The 15,274-nt window shown below is 34.6% G+C and overlaps 1 protein-coding gene across 1 annotated transcript; it reads left to right on the forward strand.

The window, feature by feature from the left end:
- Positions 1-99: 99 nt before the first annotated feature.
- Positions 100-8,669, forward strand: LOC116118634 (dynamin-like protein ARC5; the record flags this gene model as incomplete). Its single annotated transcript, XM_031404624.1, is given in 19 exon segments — positions 100-237; positions 347-439; positions 658-721; positions 1,036-1,084; positions 1,231-1,313; positions 1,633-1,790; positions 1,877-1,937; positions 2,849-2,923; positions 3,239-3,287; positions 3,434-3,516; positions 3,836-3,993; positions 4,080-4,140; positions 5,749-5,811; positions 5,943-6,014; positions 6,016-6,044; positions 6,840-6,897; positions 7,284-7,631; positions 8,120-8,284; positions 8,376-8,669. Coding segments are annotated over 19 exon segments (1,900 nt in total), but the record flags the coding sequence as incomplete, so codon positions are not given.
- Between the last annotated feature and the right edge of the window lie 6,605 nt (positions 8,670-15,274).

Genomic DNA, 15,274 nt, shown 5'->3' on the forward strand with positions numbered 1-15,274 from the left:
CTACCATAAACCAGCATATTAGGGGTCTCATCAGATATCTTACAGTTTGATCATCTTGCTTTATTTATGCCTACAGATATCTTATGATTAATTCTTAAGGCAGGCTATATCTTTGAGAGAGATGGAAGATATTGCATCTTTGGAAGAGAAGTTAGGCCGGCCACTGTCAAAGCAAGAAAGAAGTCGAATTGGTGTGAGCAAACTTAGATTATTTTTGGAAGAACTGCTGCAGAGAAGGTGTGCAATTCTGTGTTTCTCTGTCTTCCATTTTGATGAATCTGTTCTTAGCTTATTATTAACCTGCTATTTTCTATAATTAAAAGTCCAATAACTTTATGCTCACAAGGTACATGGATAGTGTTCCTTCAATCATTCCACTTCTTGAGAAGGAGTACTGCAGCACAACAAGAAAACTGAGTGAAATGAGCAAGGAACTCAGGTTTGTAATTCAATTTATATTAAAAGAAAAATGGTTTCCTAGAGGAAATTTTTGATAGATATGAATTATGTATGTTAACTGCTAAGTTTCAATAAAGCTGCAGGTGCTGAAATCATTATTTTAACCATACCTTTTTTTTTTTTTTTTTTTAATAGTTTCCTTTGGTTGCATTACTTTTTCTTTCATCATGACCAATTCCATTTTTTCCTTTCATGCAGCACTTTGGATGAAGTAAAACTAAAGGAAAAAGGAAGAATTTTTCATGATCTGTTCTTGACCAAGGTTTCAATTAAGGGTTACTCGTTTTGGAGTTTTCTATTGCTGCTGTCAATATTTCTTTTTCATGGGTGGCTTATTCTATGTTATTACAGTATAGTGGAATTGCCTAGATAGACAGAGGTAGTGTGAAGAAATTAGACTACCTGTTTGTTTTACTATTACACAAATTAGTAGTCTTCTGAATCTGTCCCACTCATCCTTCCTCTTTATATGTTGGAGAAGTATACGGATTTGTATATGGAGTCTTACTAGTGCTTCACAGATATTGTTCCTGTAAATGTTACTTGTTCTGACTGAAGTATATGTTTACTGGTCAGTTGTCATTGCTACTGAAAGGGACAGTTGTTGCACCTCCAGATAAATTTGGTAAATAATGTTTTATCTTTTTTTTATTCTTGAACAAACGAACATATGTCTCTCAAAAATTTTGCTGAAGTCCTTAACGATTTATATTTTTATGCATCTCTGGTTCTCCTGTTGGACATGAATAGCTTTACTTTGTTTTGTTGCAGGTGAAACACTACAAGATGAGAGAACTAATGGAGGCACATTCATTGGAACAGATGGTATTCAGTTGCCACACAAGTTGATACCTGTAAGGCGGAATACTGTCAAACTATAAATATATTTTGACTTAATTTTATGATTTATTTCTTGTCTTGCTTAAAGTACACCATTTATGTGCTTGCAAAATTCTTGAGTGGTTTTCTCCCTTGAGAGCAAGAGGAAATCTTTCCATGTTTATGTTCTTCACTATTATGGCCATGTATCAGATACGTAGCAGTGTACGTATGTATAGCTGATTTTATCGTGTAGGAAAGTATTTTTTACTGGACCACTGAAACAATTCAATCTTTTTTCTTTTATTCTGAATGTAAACATGCATACTGAGACAAGGTTTCCTTTTCCGGTAGAATGCAGGAATGCGGCTTTATGGGGGCGCACAATATCATCGGGCCATGGCTGAATTTCGTTTTGTGGTTGGAGGAATGAAATGCCCTCCAATTACACGAGAGGAAATCGTAAATGCTTGTGGAGTTGAAGATATTCATGATGGAACAAACTATTCTAGGTATTGGGTTTCCTGGTGCTTGTACTGATATTCTTCAGGATTTGTTTATAATTTTATAATTTTTCCATTTTTATCTGGGAAACCAGGACGGCTTGTGTGATCGCCGTTGCAAAGGCCCGTGATACATTCGAACCTTTTCTTCATCAGGTGATAACTACTGTCTTATCTACCAATGTATTCCTTCTACCATCTTGCTATACCACAACACATTTCTATTCTTTCTTTTCCTTCTTTTTTTCGTCTTCTTGTGTTATGTTACAAGGAATGTTTGTGTCGGGTACCATTAAATGATTGAGACTTGGATTTATCTATGAACTCTGCCTTCTAGCCACTTTACATATGTTGTATGATGCTCAACTGTTCCACATTTTGCCAATGCAAAGCCAATTTATCAAGGACTCTTTTCAAAGTTGCCTAGTTGTAAGAATTTTTTGGCCTACTGTTGTTCAAATGAGGTGAGCATTAATCTCTGCAGGTCAATGTTTATAGGCTCATGTGAGGTATTTTACCAAGACCATTATTTTTATGGTCAAGTTGGGAGGCATTATTATCAATTAGCCAACGTGAACAGGTTATGTGATGATCATGGATTTGGAAGAAGGAAAATGTCTTCTTTGTGATGTTTTATAGAGTTTTGGCTAGGTACCTCAAACTGGGGCCAACTTTAGGGGTTTAGTGTTTAGGGATGAAGTACAGCTTGGTTGTCTTTACTTTTGTTGGTTGTTGCTAGGAATTAGTGGTTGGATGGATGTAATTGTGCTTTGGAGTTATTAGGGATAAGTGGGATACGTAGGGCCTGGATCTAAGAAGTTGAGTTTATGGGATTATCTGATGATCTCATTGAGGGTTTGGGTGCAGAACAATTTTGACTCGTGTGCTTCTCTCTGTATCTGCTTAATCAGTTTTCTTCTTTCAAAAGGAAAAGATTACAAGTAAATTTTTAAACCCTAAGCAGAGTGGATACTCAGTTACTGCACTATGATCAGTTGAGAAAAAGTTTCAAAAAATAANTTTGGTTGCATTACTTTTTCTTTCATCATGACCAATTCCATTTTTTCCTTTCATGCAGCACTTTGGATGAAGTAAAACTAAAGGAAAAAGGAAGAATTTTTCATGATCTGTTCTTGACCAAGGTTTCAATTAAGGGTTTACTCGTTTTGGAGTTTTCTATTGCTGCTGTCAATATTTCTTTTTCATGGGTGGCTTATTCTATGTTATTACAGTATAGTGGAATTGCCTAGATAGACAGAGGTAGTGTGAAGAAATTAGACTACCTGTTTGTTTTACTATTACACAAATTAGTAGTCTTCTGAATCTGTCCCACTCATCCTTCCTCTTTATATGTTGGAGAAGTATACGGATTTGTATATGGAGTCTTACTAGTGCTTCACAGATATTGTTCCTGTAAATGTTACTTGTTCTGACTGAAGTATATGTTTACTGGTCAGTTGTCATTGCTACTGAAAGGGACAGTTGTTGCACCTCCAGATAAATTTGGTAAATAATGTTTTATCTTTTTTTTATTCTTGAACAAACGAACATATGTCTCTCAAAAATTTTGCTGAAGTCCTTAACGATTTATATTTTTATGCATCTCTGGTTCTCCTGTTGGACATGAATAGCTTTACTTTGTTTTGTTGCAGGTGAAACACTACAAGATGAGAGAACTAATGGAGGCACATTCATTGGAACAGATGGTATTCAGTTGCCACACAAGTTGATACCTGTAAGGCGGAATACTGTCAAACTATAAATATATTTTGACTTAATTTTATGATTTATTTCTTGTCTTGCTTAAAGTACACCATTTATGTGCTTGCAAAATTCTTGAGTGGTTTTCTCCCTTGAGAGCAAGAGGAAATCTTTCCATGTTTATGTTCTTCACTATTATGGCCATGTATCAGATACGTAGCAGTGTACGTATGTATAGCTGATTTTATCGTGTAGGAAAGTATTTTTTACTGGACCACTGAAACAATTCAATCTTTTTTCTTTTATTCTGAATGTAAACATGCATACTGAGACAAGGTTTCCTTTTCCGGTAGAATGCAGGAATGCGGCTTTATGGGGGCGCACAATATCATCGGGCCATGGCTGAATTTCGTTTTGTGGTTGGAGGAATGAAATGCCCTCCAATTACACGAGAGGAAATCGTAAATGCTTGTGGAGTTGAAGATATTCATGATGGAACAAACTATTCTAGGTATTGGGTTTCCTGGTGCTTGTACTGATATTCTTCAGGATTTGTTTATAATTTTATAATTTTTCCATTTTTATCTGGGAAACCAGGACGGCTTGTGTGATCGCCGTTGCAAAGGCCCGTGATACATTCGAACCTTTTCTTCATCAGGTGATAACTACTGTCTTATCTACCAATGTATTCCTTCTACCATCTTGCTATACCACAACACATTTCTATTCTTTCTTTTCCTTCTTTTTTTCGTCTTCTTGTGTTATGTTACAAGGAATGTTTGTGTCGGGTACCATTAAATGATTGAGACTTGGATTTATCTATGAACTCTGCCTTCTAGCCACTTTACATATGTTGTATGATGCTCAACTGTTCCACATTTTGCCAATGCAAAGCCAATTTATCAAGGACTCTTTTCAAAGTTGCCTAGTTGTAAGAATTTTTTGGCCTACTGTTGTTCAAATGAGGTGAGCATTAATCTCTGCAGGTCAATGTTTATAGGCTCATGTGAGGTATTTTACCAAGACCATTATTTTTATGGTCAAGTTGGGAGGCATTATTATCAATTAGCCAACGTGAACAGGTTATGTGATGATCATGGATTTGGAAGAAGGAAAATGTCTTCTTTGTGATGTTTTATAGAGTTTTGGCTAGGTACCTCAAACTGGGGCCAACTTTAGGGGTTTAGTGTTTAGGGATGAAGTACAGCTTGGTTGTCTTTACTTTTGTTGGTTGTTGCTAGGAATTAGTGGTTGGATGGATGTAATTGTGCTTTGGAGTTATTAGGGATAAGTGGGATACGTAGGGCCTGGATCTAAGAAGTTGAGTTTATGGGATTATCTGATGATCTCATTGAGGGTTTGGGTGCAGAACAATTTTGACTCGTGTGCTTCTCTCTGTATCTGCTTAATCAGTTTTCTTCTTTCAAAAGGAAAAGATTACAAGTAAATTTTTAAACCCTAAGCAGAGTGGATACTCAGTTACTGCACTATGATCAGTTGAGAAAAAGTTTCAAAAAATAATAATAATAATAATAATAATAATAATAAATAATAATTACGACAGATAGAACAGAAAAAGGAATTGACTGCTTAGACAGGTTATTTTAATAATTTATGAAGGACATGATATATAAGGATTTGGGAGCTGGGCCCTAAATTTTAATAACAGGGTTTGATAATTATAATAACAGAGTGATCTGTAATAACAGCCCTAATATAAATCTAGCTAGAAATAAAAGGGGTAACTATTATAAATCCCTCGAGAGTTCCTCGAGTTTTAAAGGAAACCAAAGTTTTTGATAATCATCCTATATTGCCCTGCCATTAGTATTGGCAGGTGTTTCAGATATAAAAATTAAATGCTTTAATTATTTGATACCGCAAAGCATTTGGAGGAGAGAAAGCTTGGTTTTTATGGAGATATTGCTTTCTGGCTGCTGTATGGGTTATTTGGTGCGTAAGGGGATAAAAACCTCTTTTTTTCTCTTCTAATTCAAAGGAAAGGATGTGAATTTTCTTTGGGATAAGACTCCTTTTTGCTTCTTTGTGGACTTCAGTTAGAAAGCAATATCGGGGGATTTCCTTTTTCTTTATTCAGAATCAGAAGGTTTGGAAAGCTTAAGTATTTTCCTCTTTTCTCTTCTTTTTCCTATTCCTTTTTTGGACCCCTAGTGCACACGGGCAGCTTAGCAAGTTCTTTGATTAATATTTTCTTCTTGGTCCTTGCTTCTATGCTGCTACTAAGATCTTTCTTTATCCTATACAGTTGGGCTTTAGGCTCTTGCACATTCTGAAAAGATTGCTTCCTATATCTGTCTATCTTCTACAGGTATGGGCTCTGTTATTTAGTGAGTTGGAAATTCTGTCATGCCATAGAATCTTGTGGACTATAATTCATTTAATAGTTGGACAGTTTTTCTAGTATTAACTTATTATTTTAACTTTACTGTGTTCTAATAGAAAGATGGTGAGGATCTGAGTGGCCATGAGGTATTTCTAAGGCGTGTTGCTTCTGCCTTCAACAACTTTGCAAGAATCTACAGAAAGATCGTGCCGTGAAAAGTAAGGGACATTTGGTGCCATTTTTACTATTATTTTCGGAATCAATTTGGTTTTTTAGATCTAAGAATATACTTCATAGCTTTTTGTATAAACAAACAAAAAAAAAAAAAAAAAAAAAAAAAAAAAAAAAAAATTCTAAAATTATTAGATGAAAACACATTTGGTGGAATATTTGAAAGCAAACAAACATCGAATATATATCCAACTTTTTGAAATTTTTTTCAGAAACAACCAAGAGTGTGTTTTCAGGTTTTCTTCATAACTTTGTAAAATGATTTCCTTAATTTCCAAAATTATTTTTGCTAAATAAGTTACTAATCAAGTTTTCCTTGTTTTTGCATTGGAAAGGAACATGTATCCTTAAAACTTTAACAATAAGCCACAGCATACTTTCCTTTATTGCAATCTAATTGTTTTGCTGTCTGTTATAATTTGCATGAATTGCTTTAAAATATTTTATCTAGTTACAACATGCAGTGAAGCTAGCTTACTAGGGGACAACCAAATTAAGCAAGTAAATGCTAGGACTTATGATTATTTGACAGGAAGATTCTCTGAGTTGCACAAACAAAATATCTGAATGAAAATTCATGTCTAGGTAGTTTTCTGCTCTTTTATTGTCATGGTGTAGAAGAGTAACATTTGATTCTTTGTTGCCAAGGCTATATATTTTACGTTGTTTGCTAATCACCTGATTTTCTGTGGGAACTGCTTTTTTTATTTTGGTTGTTTGTTTGCTCTTCTCTGGCTAGCTTCAACTGATGCCCAATTTCTTTCATCAATATTTTGCTCCAGATGTATGGAGGATTTGGTGAGCACTACCCGTTATGTTTCATGGTCACTCCACAATAAGGTTAACATTATTGACTTTTGGGCCGTTAAATTATCTATTGGAAATGTAGCTACTTAAATTTTTTATCTTATTTTTCGTTTCATATGCATCTGCATTATTTCTGAAATGAAGTCCATGCTTTATGGACTTGTCCAAATTTAGAATCTATATTGCATCATTTGCATCTTTAAATAATTTGGTGTCAGGGATTAACTTTTGTAGTTTCCCCACCGTTTTGCTTTTTCAAGTTTCCGTGTTTCATTTATGTCTTCAAAGGGTTACTACCAATAGTTTAAAAAGTAATTTATTGTTGTGGGACTTCTTATCAGCTTTTAAAGACATTTCTAGTTGTATGTTCTGTTGGTGCTTACATCTACTTATCTTTACATTTGACATTAAATTTGTAGAACCGTGCTGGATTACGTCAATTCTTAGACTCATTTGGTGGAACAGAGCAGTCCACTGTGTTAAGTAATTCTATATCTGTGGATATTTCTCAAGGGCCATCACTTGGGTCAATTGGTAATGAGAAGCACGATACTAAGCCTAGAACAGATGTAAAGCTCAGTCATTTAGCTTCAGGTGCTGATTCAAGCTCTTGTGTTCAGACAACAGAAACAAGGTTGGCGGACCTTCTAGATAACACCCTCTGGAATCGGAGACTTGCACCTTCATCTGAGAGGATTGTTTACGCTTTAGTACAACATATATTCCATGGAATAAGAGAATACTTTTTGGCTTCTGCTGAATTGAAGGTTTTCCACGTTCTATTGTCTACTTTTTAGTACAAAGTTATGCGGATTTATTTCCTTTATCCCCCTACTAAATCAGGCATCCACCGTTATTGAAAAGTATTATATACCCCCCTAGAATTATAAACATCCCCCTACAAAATATCAAAACCCTCCTACAAAATTATCAAAACCCTTTGATAAGGTGTACTTAATACTTTTCAGTGGCGGTGAATCAACATATTAAGAAATCTCAGAGTGGAGTAAATGAAATAAACCCGAAGTATGCTATTGCTTCCATCTTTCTGTATTTGATTCTGCATCTTATTTTAGCCATGATGATACATGAATGTAATACAACATTGCTTGTTTTGGAAATTTATGTCATATTTCAATGGCAAGAAAAACAGAAGGTAGGGGACTCGGATTCTGTTTTGTCAAATTCTCATCTATGCATGGCTGTTTTTCTTTCCCATTCAGTTTACACTGTTTATAACTCTGTTATTTTGCAGTTCAACTGTTTCCTTCTAATGCCAGTGGTTGACAAGTTGCCTGCACTCTTAAGGGAGGACCTAGAATCTGCATTTGAAGATGACTTAGATAATGTGTTTGACATCACCAATTTGCGATATTCATTGAGCCAACGGAAGCAGGATGCAGAGATTGAGCTGAAAAGGGTACTTTAATTATGTTTAATTTTCTTTTCCATTAAGAACTCTCTTTTTATCTCTCTTTGTCATAATATGTTCGAGCAACATGATTTTGCAGATTAAGAGGCTCAAAGAGAAGTTCAGACTGATAAACAAGCACCTTAGTTTGCATCAAACTGTGTCAAGTTTGTTGCTATCGCCATCTGCTTAATTTCTGGTTCAACATAAGATAAAATGGAAAAGTTAGAGAGTGAGAGGAGATTCCTCTTAATTCTTCATTTGTTGAAACTTGAGTTATATAATCTTGGAAAAGAAGACTGGTTGACAGAATTTGACTTATCCTTTTGGCATGACATTAACCTTCAATGTTAGGAGTTTACTGATTTAATTAATTCACTCCTTTTTTTTATTATTATTATTCTTGTGAACATGTAGGAACATTTGACCATTTACTTTTCTGTTTAACGCCGATATTAGCCGAGCTTTACAGACTTTTGGATATAACTTTATTATTTTTGGTGGTAATTTACCCTTTTTAGACAGCTTATACATTTCTGAAAAGCTTTCACCAAATGGTTTGATCAATGTTATTTGTGCCAAGGGATATGGTTGGTACTTGGTACATAAGAAACACAATTATGTTTTTTATTTAAAGTTGCATGTGACTACATTAGTACGTGTAATATGTATGTCCTATGTCAATTAATTGTTTATGCATTCACCAATTGACTGTAAGGTGTTACATCAGCATGTGTAATATACTAATATATACTTGTCCTATAATTGATTCATTATTAGTACATTTATTCTATAAAAGACTTTTCCTAAGAATAAGGACATGTTTAGTGTATCTAATAAGGCATAGAATTGGATTGTGATATCATATCATATCCTTATCTATGTTTGTGACTGTAAATGCTTATTAGATTGGTGGACTCTTGTGACCAATAAAGGCTTACTCTCATGAAGATGGATAAAAATGGGATTATAAAGCCATCACCACCAATGGGATTTCACATTCTCAAAGTTGGCTCTCACTTTCTATTTGTTCTTTAATTCTTTTATTTCTTTGATAGGTTAATTTCGTTCACCTCTTGAGAGAGCAAAGTTTTAAGTACCCTAATGACTTTAAGAAAGTATTAAAACCTCCTTGCACAGGAATTTTGTTATATTTTTAAGGGTGTGTTTGGTTGGGGATGATTCCCCATTACTGAAGTAATGTCATTTTATATTACTTGATTATTATGTTTGATTGTCAAATAATATAAGATTTCCGTAATATCAATAATAATTACTATTGGTTATAGAGGTGGTAATCGGATTATTTCCATTTTCTTAGATATTTTAAGATTACTTGGTAATCTTAACTTTGTTACAATTTTATCCTAAACTATTAATTTTTTTGACAATGATGGCTTTATTTTGAAATTAATTTATATGAACCTACTATTACAATTTTAGCCCTAATTAATTAAATTTTTGGACAATAATGTATTTATATTTAAAACAAATTGTAGGCCACCTAGGACCACCGTTGCCTGCCAACCACCACCGCTGGTCATCGTCAATCACTGTTGACGGTCGTTCGGAACGGTGCACGATTGGATTTGGCCCTTTTTTACCAAATTGATGGTCGAAAATGGCTAGATGAGCGTATATGTGGCAAAAAATAGCCAAATCTGTGGAAGATCCATGGTGTTGTGCACCGGAATAGGTCTGGCCATTAACGACCATTTATTAGGCTGAAAATGACCAGATCCATGGCCATTTGGCCATTTTTGGCAATTGATCTGGTAAAAAATGACCAAATCGGTGCACGATTAACCAGATTCAGTCGGTTATGCACCGTTATGGTAACTGTCGGTGACGACCGGCAATGGTGGTCGGTGGTCGATAGTGGCTTGGGGTGGGTGGGGGTGATTTTGTTACAAATTAAACTTTTATATGGTTGGGGTGTTTTAGCAAAATCTCAAAATATAAGGGTTTAAAAAGGATTCAAAAAAATATTATTTTAATATTTAAAAGAGGACAATTTAGTAATCTATATAATATATCCACCAATTTATTTCTCCCAACCAAATATAGCAATATAACATATCCATCAATTTATTTAAACCAACAAAATACATTTCTCTAAATATTTCTAATAATATTTAAGGTAATATATCTTTCTATTAGTATAACATTCTCAGTAATACAATATTCTCTGAACTAAACACATCCTTAATACTTTCCTAAATTGTTGGGCCATTTGCAAGTTATTATTTTCTCAAGAAGAGGGCGCCAGGGTGTAACGTGTATCTATATTGACACGCTCATTAAGATCTAACTGAGCATTCAATAGAAATTTTACAATGTTAAAGATTGGATTGATTATCTTATCGCCCCTAAGGTTTTGAAAACTGAACTTAGATACTAAGTTTAAGGTTATTATACCAACACCACGCGTGACATTTTGAGAATTATGTAAATACAACCCTTATTGCTCACTTCGTTACATTTCTATCATTGAAAAAGGATAATTTCATCATTTCACTTAATTTTTAAAATGAAAACGAATATTTGGGATCAAGTAAACCTATCTATACTTGAAAAAAAAAAAAAAAAAAAAAAAAGGGCTATCTAGAAGGACAATTTCATCGTTTTAATCACTATAATAAGAAAACAAAATTTTGGAATAAAGAAGTTAATAAAAAAACAAAACTAAAAATTGAAAAAGAATAGCATTATTTATTTATTTATTTATTTATTTTTTTGGTAAATAAAAGAATAGCATTACTATTAGCCAAATGACACTTTTATGATAAACTTACAATTATATTAGAAAAGAAAATAAGATAGCGCTTAACAGTTTAACTTTAACTTTATTAAGGGCATTAAGGTTATTTTATATGCAATATAAACTAATTTTTTTTAAACTACAATAATTTGAAAAAAAAACATTTGTTGTAAACAAGAAATAAATCCCTAAAGTTTAGGGATACATTCCTTTTTAGTTAATGTATATTACTAATGTGATTCTTTCCTAGTTTAGATTGATTTATGTTTATTTTCTTTCCTTTTTGTTGTTGTAAATCATGTATAAATTCATCCCTACTCTATTGAATAAAATTAAACAAGAATTCACAATTTCTTCAATTCTTGTTTCATGGTATTAGAGCCCTAGGTTCTCGAAATTTTTTCTCTTCTAAAAAAACGAGAAACTATTGACCTTTCAACCTAGCCACCGGAAAACTTCAGAAGTTGTCGATCTGCTATCATCTCGCCAAATCAACCATCAATTTTTTGATCAGTTTTTTTCTCTATGACTATTGATTCCCAAAACTCATCAATCTCAACTAGTTCCATCTCCACCACCCCTGGTTCCACCACCTGTTGTTGCCTCAGTTGTCGATTCTCATATCCTTCAAACCACTCAGCACCCTCTCAATGGAGAAGCCAACTTTCGTGAGTGCTTACAACCTGTTCTTCTAATTATTCGTAGAAAGGGCAAGCAACTCTGGAATGAACTCAGCTTCTCATGCCTTTGCTCTTGCTACACAAAGTGCTCGAAATCAGAAAACAGCTTCCAAACACTGGTGTGATCACTATAATTGACCCTATCATACATGTGACACATGTTGGAAACTTCATGGTAAGCCCACTGATTGGAAGCCATGTAGTCAAAGAAATGGACAACAAAGAGATGGAATAATAACACACGTTCTGCATATACAACAACTCCTACAGTTAAGCCTACTCCTACCCAGAGTCTTCAACTTTCAGCCTCACAAGTTGAAATACTGCAAGCTATTCTAAGTCAAACTAAGCTCCTTACAACATCAAATTCTCCTACTACTACTGCTTCGGTTGCTTATAGAGGTATTCTTAATTATGCCGATGTGTCATCCACCATATGATTGGTTTTATCTCTAAGTTTATTGCGTTTGAAACTTGTCCTGCTAATTTTAACGTTTCCATGGCAGATGGTATTGTTTTCCATGTCGCTGGTCGTGGGACTGTTATAGTGTCTAATTTAATGTTAAACTCAGTTCTTTATGTTCCCAATTTTTTCTGTAATTTACTCTCTCTCAATAAATTATTAAGGACTTTAATTGTATAGTAACATTCTTTCCATCTCATTGTGAATTTGAGGACCGGTCTTCAGGACGATGATTGGCAATGCTAAGCAGTGCAATGGTCTCTATTTTCTCATGGGTGCTCCATCTCCTCGAGGTTCAAATTTTTTTCCCTTTCTGTCTCTACTATTTCTAATAAAGAGGTGTTTCTTTGACATCAATGCCTTGGATATCCAAGTTTCAATTATTTAAAACATTTCTATCCACACCTTTTTATTAATAAAGACATCAGAACTTTTCAGTGTGAAGATTGTATTCATACTAAACAGTCTTGACATTCCTATCCTTTGCACTCATATCAATCATCACAACCATTTCATCTTGTTCATAGTGACATTTGGGGACCTTCTCCTTCTACAAATTTAACTCATACTACCTAGTTTATTACATTTATAGTTGATGATACAAGGGTTTGTTGGGTATACCTCATGAAAGAAAAATCTCAAGCTTGCTCCATCTTTAAGAAATTCCACAAATTTATACACACTGTTTTTCAGAAATCTATTCAAATTCTCCGCAATGATAACGGTAGGGAATATATGTCTCATGATTTTCAATCATACCTTTCTGATCATGGCATATTTCATCAAACATCTTGTGCATATACTCCCCAACAAAATGTCTTGGCTAAAAGAAAGTATATGCATATTCTAGAGGTCACAAGGTCACTCATGTTTGCCTTTAATGTTCCTAACTTCTTATGGGGTGAGGCCACTTTAACTGCATCCTACCTCATCAATCATCTTCCTTCTAAGAGTCGAACACCTATTAGCCTACTAAAAGAATTTTTTCCCAATGTTTGTCTTCTTACTTCCTTACCTCTGTAAGTTTTCGGATGTATGACTTATGTCTACAACCATTCTCCAAATCGTTCCAAATTTGACTCTAGAGCCATCCGTTGTGTCTTTGTTGGATATTCGCCTACTAAAAAAGGGTACAAATGTTACTGTCCTACTTCCAGACAATTCTTTGTTTCAACTGATGTCACTTTTCTTGAAAGCCAACCATTTTATCCAAATGCTCCTCTTCAAGGGGAGAAATCAAGTGAAGCTCCATGTTGGGATCCTTCCATTTCTCTTCCTTTGAATGACAATGATCCTTCATTTACAAGACCTAGTTCAGAGGGAGAAACTCATGACAAAATAGATGCCTAGACTTTAAAATGGAAGAATATTATCTACTCTAGAAGGCCAAAAGCTCTTACTCCCTGCCAACCATCAAACCCAGTGCCTAGTCCTGTGGTGGAAGATTCGAAGGAGCCTAGTCCTATGGTGGAAGATTTGGAGATAGGTAATGAAGAGAAAAATGACCTTGATATTCCTATTGCAATCCGAAAGGGAGTAAGGTCTTGCACTCAACGTCCTATTTCAAAAGATGGATGGTATTGAGATTCCTAAAGACATTGAAAGTGCCATACAGGTTCCCAAAGTGGAGGATTGCAGTTATGGAAGAAATGAAGGCATTAATTGATAATAATACTTGAGAGATTGTGGATTTACCCAGAGAACAGAAGATTGTTGGCAACATATCGGTTTTTACTGTAAAGTACAAATCTGATGCAACTATTGAAAGGTTTAAGGTCAGATTAGTCGATCAAGGATTTACTCAAACATTTGGGATTGATTATGAGGAGACATTTGCTCCTATTACAAAACTCGATTAAATCAAAGTGTTACTATCATTGGCTGCTAATCTTGATTGGAAGCTACATCAGATAGATATTAAAAATGCTTTTTGAATGAAGAACTTGATGAAGAGATCTATATGAAGATTCCACTTGGGTTTGAGAAAGAAGAACAAAGGGGTAAGGTGTGTAAGTTTAAGAAGTCATTGTATGTATTAAAACAATCTCCTAGGGCTTGGGTTAAAAGGTTTAACTTGGCTGTAAAGGATTTTAGGTATCATCAAGGGCAAGTAAACCATACACTATTTACCAAGCATTCTCGTAATGGTAAAATATCTATCTTGATGATATTATCATAATAGGAGATGATGTACAAGAGATTGGGAATTTGAAGAAATACTTGAAGGCAGAGTTTGAAGTTAAAGAGTTGGGAAACCTTTGATACTTTCTTGGTATGGAGGTGGCATGAAGCAAACAGGGAATTTATATCTCTTAGAGAAAGTATATTCTTGACTTATTAGCAAAGATTGGAAAACTAGGGTGCAAACCGGCTGGTACACCATTAGAATTGAATTGGAAGTGCAAGAATACTCAAGAAGATCCTCTGGTAGATAAGGGAAGATACCAACAATTATTAGGCAAACTTATCTACTTGTCACTCACTAGACTGGATATTGCCTTTGCAGTAAGCATGGTGAGTCAATTCATGCATGCACCCACACAAAAACACTTGCACACAAAAACACTTTGATGTTGTAAATCATATCCTAAGGTATCTTAAAGGTACTCCAGGAAAAGGATTACTATTTCGAAAGACTGATCAGAGGGGGATTGCTAGCTATATAGATGCTGATTGGGCAGGGTCTGTTGAAGATAGGAGATCTACTACTGGTTATCGCACTAAGGTTTGGGGAAATCTAGTCACTTGGGGGAGTAAGAAGCAGTCAGTTGTATCCCGTAGCAGTGTAAAAGATGAGTTTAGAGCCATAACACAAGGAATTTGTGAGGTACTTTGGTTGAAACGACTAATGGTAGATTTAAGGATTCCTTGGACAGGTTCTATGAAGCTCTATAGTGACAGTAAATCAACAATCATCATAGCACACAATCCAGTGCATCATGATCGAACAAAGCATGTTTATATTGATAGGCACTTTATTAAGAAGAAAGTGGTAGGAGGGATTATTTAGAGTACTTAAAAGAAAATGGGATCATCTCACAATTGACTCCTCCTTATACACTCCTCCTACATGAGCAAGATTTTGAATCTTACTT

Source organism: Pistacia vera, unplaced genomic scaffold, assembly GCF_008641045.1.
Source record: "Pistacia vera cultivar Batoury unplaced genomic scaffold, PisVer_v2 Contig85, whole genome shotgun sequence".
Classification (NCBI taxonomy): domain Eukaryota; kingdom Viridiplantae; phylum Streptophyta; class Magnoliopsida; order Sapindales; family Anacardiaceae; genus Pistacia; species Pistacia vera.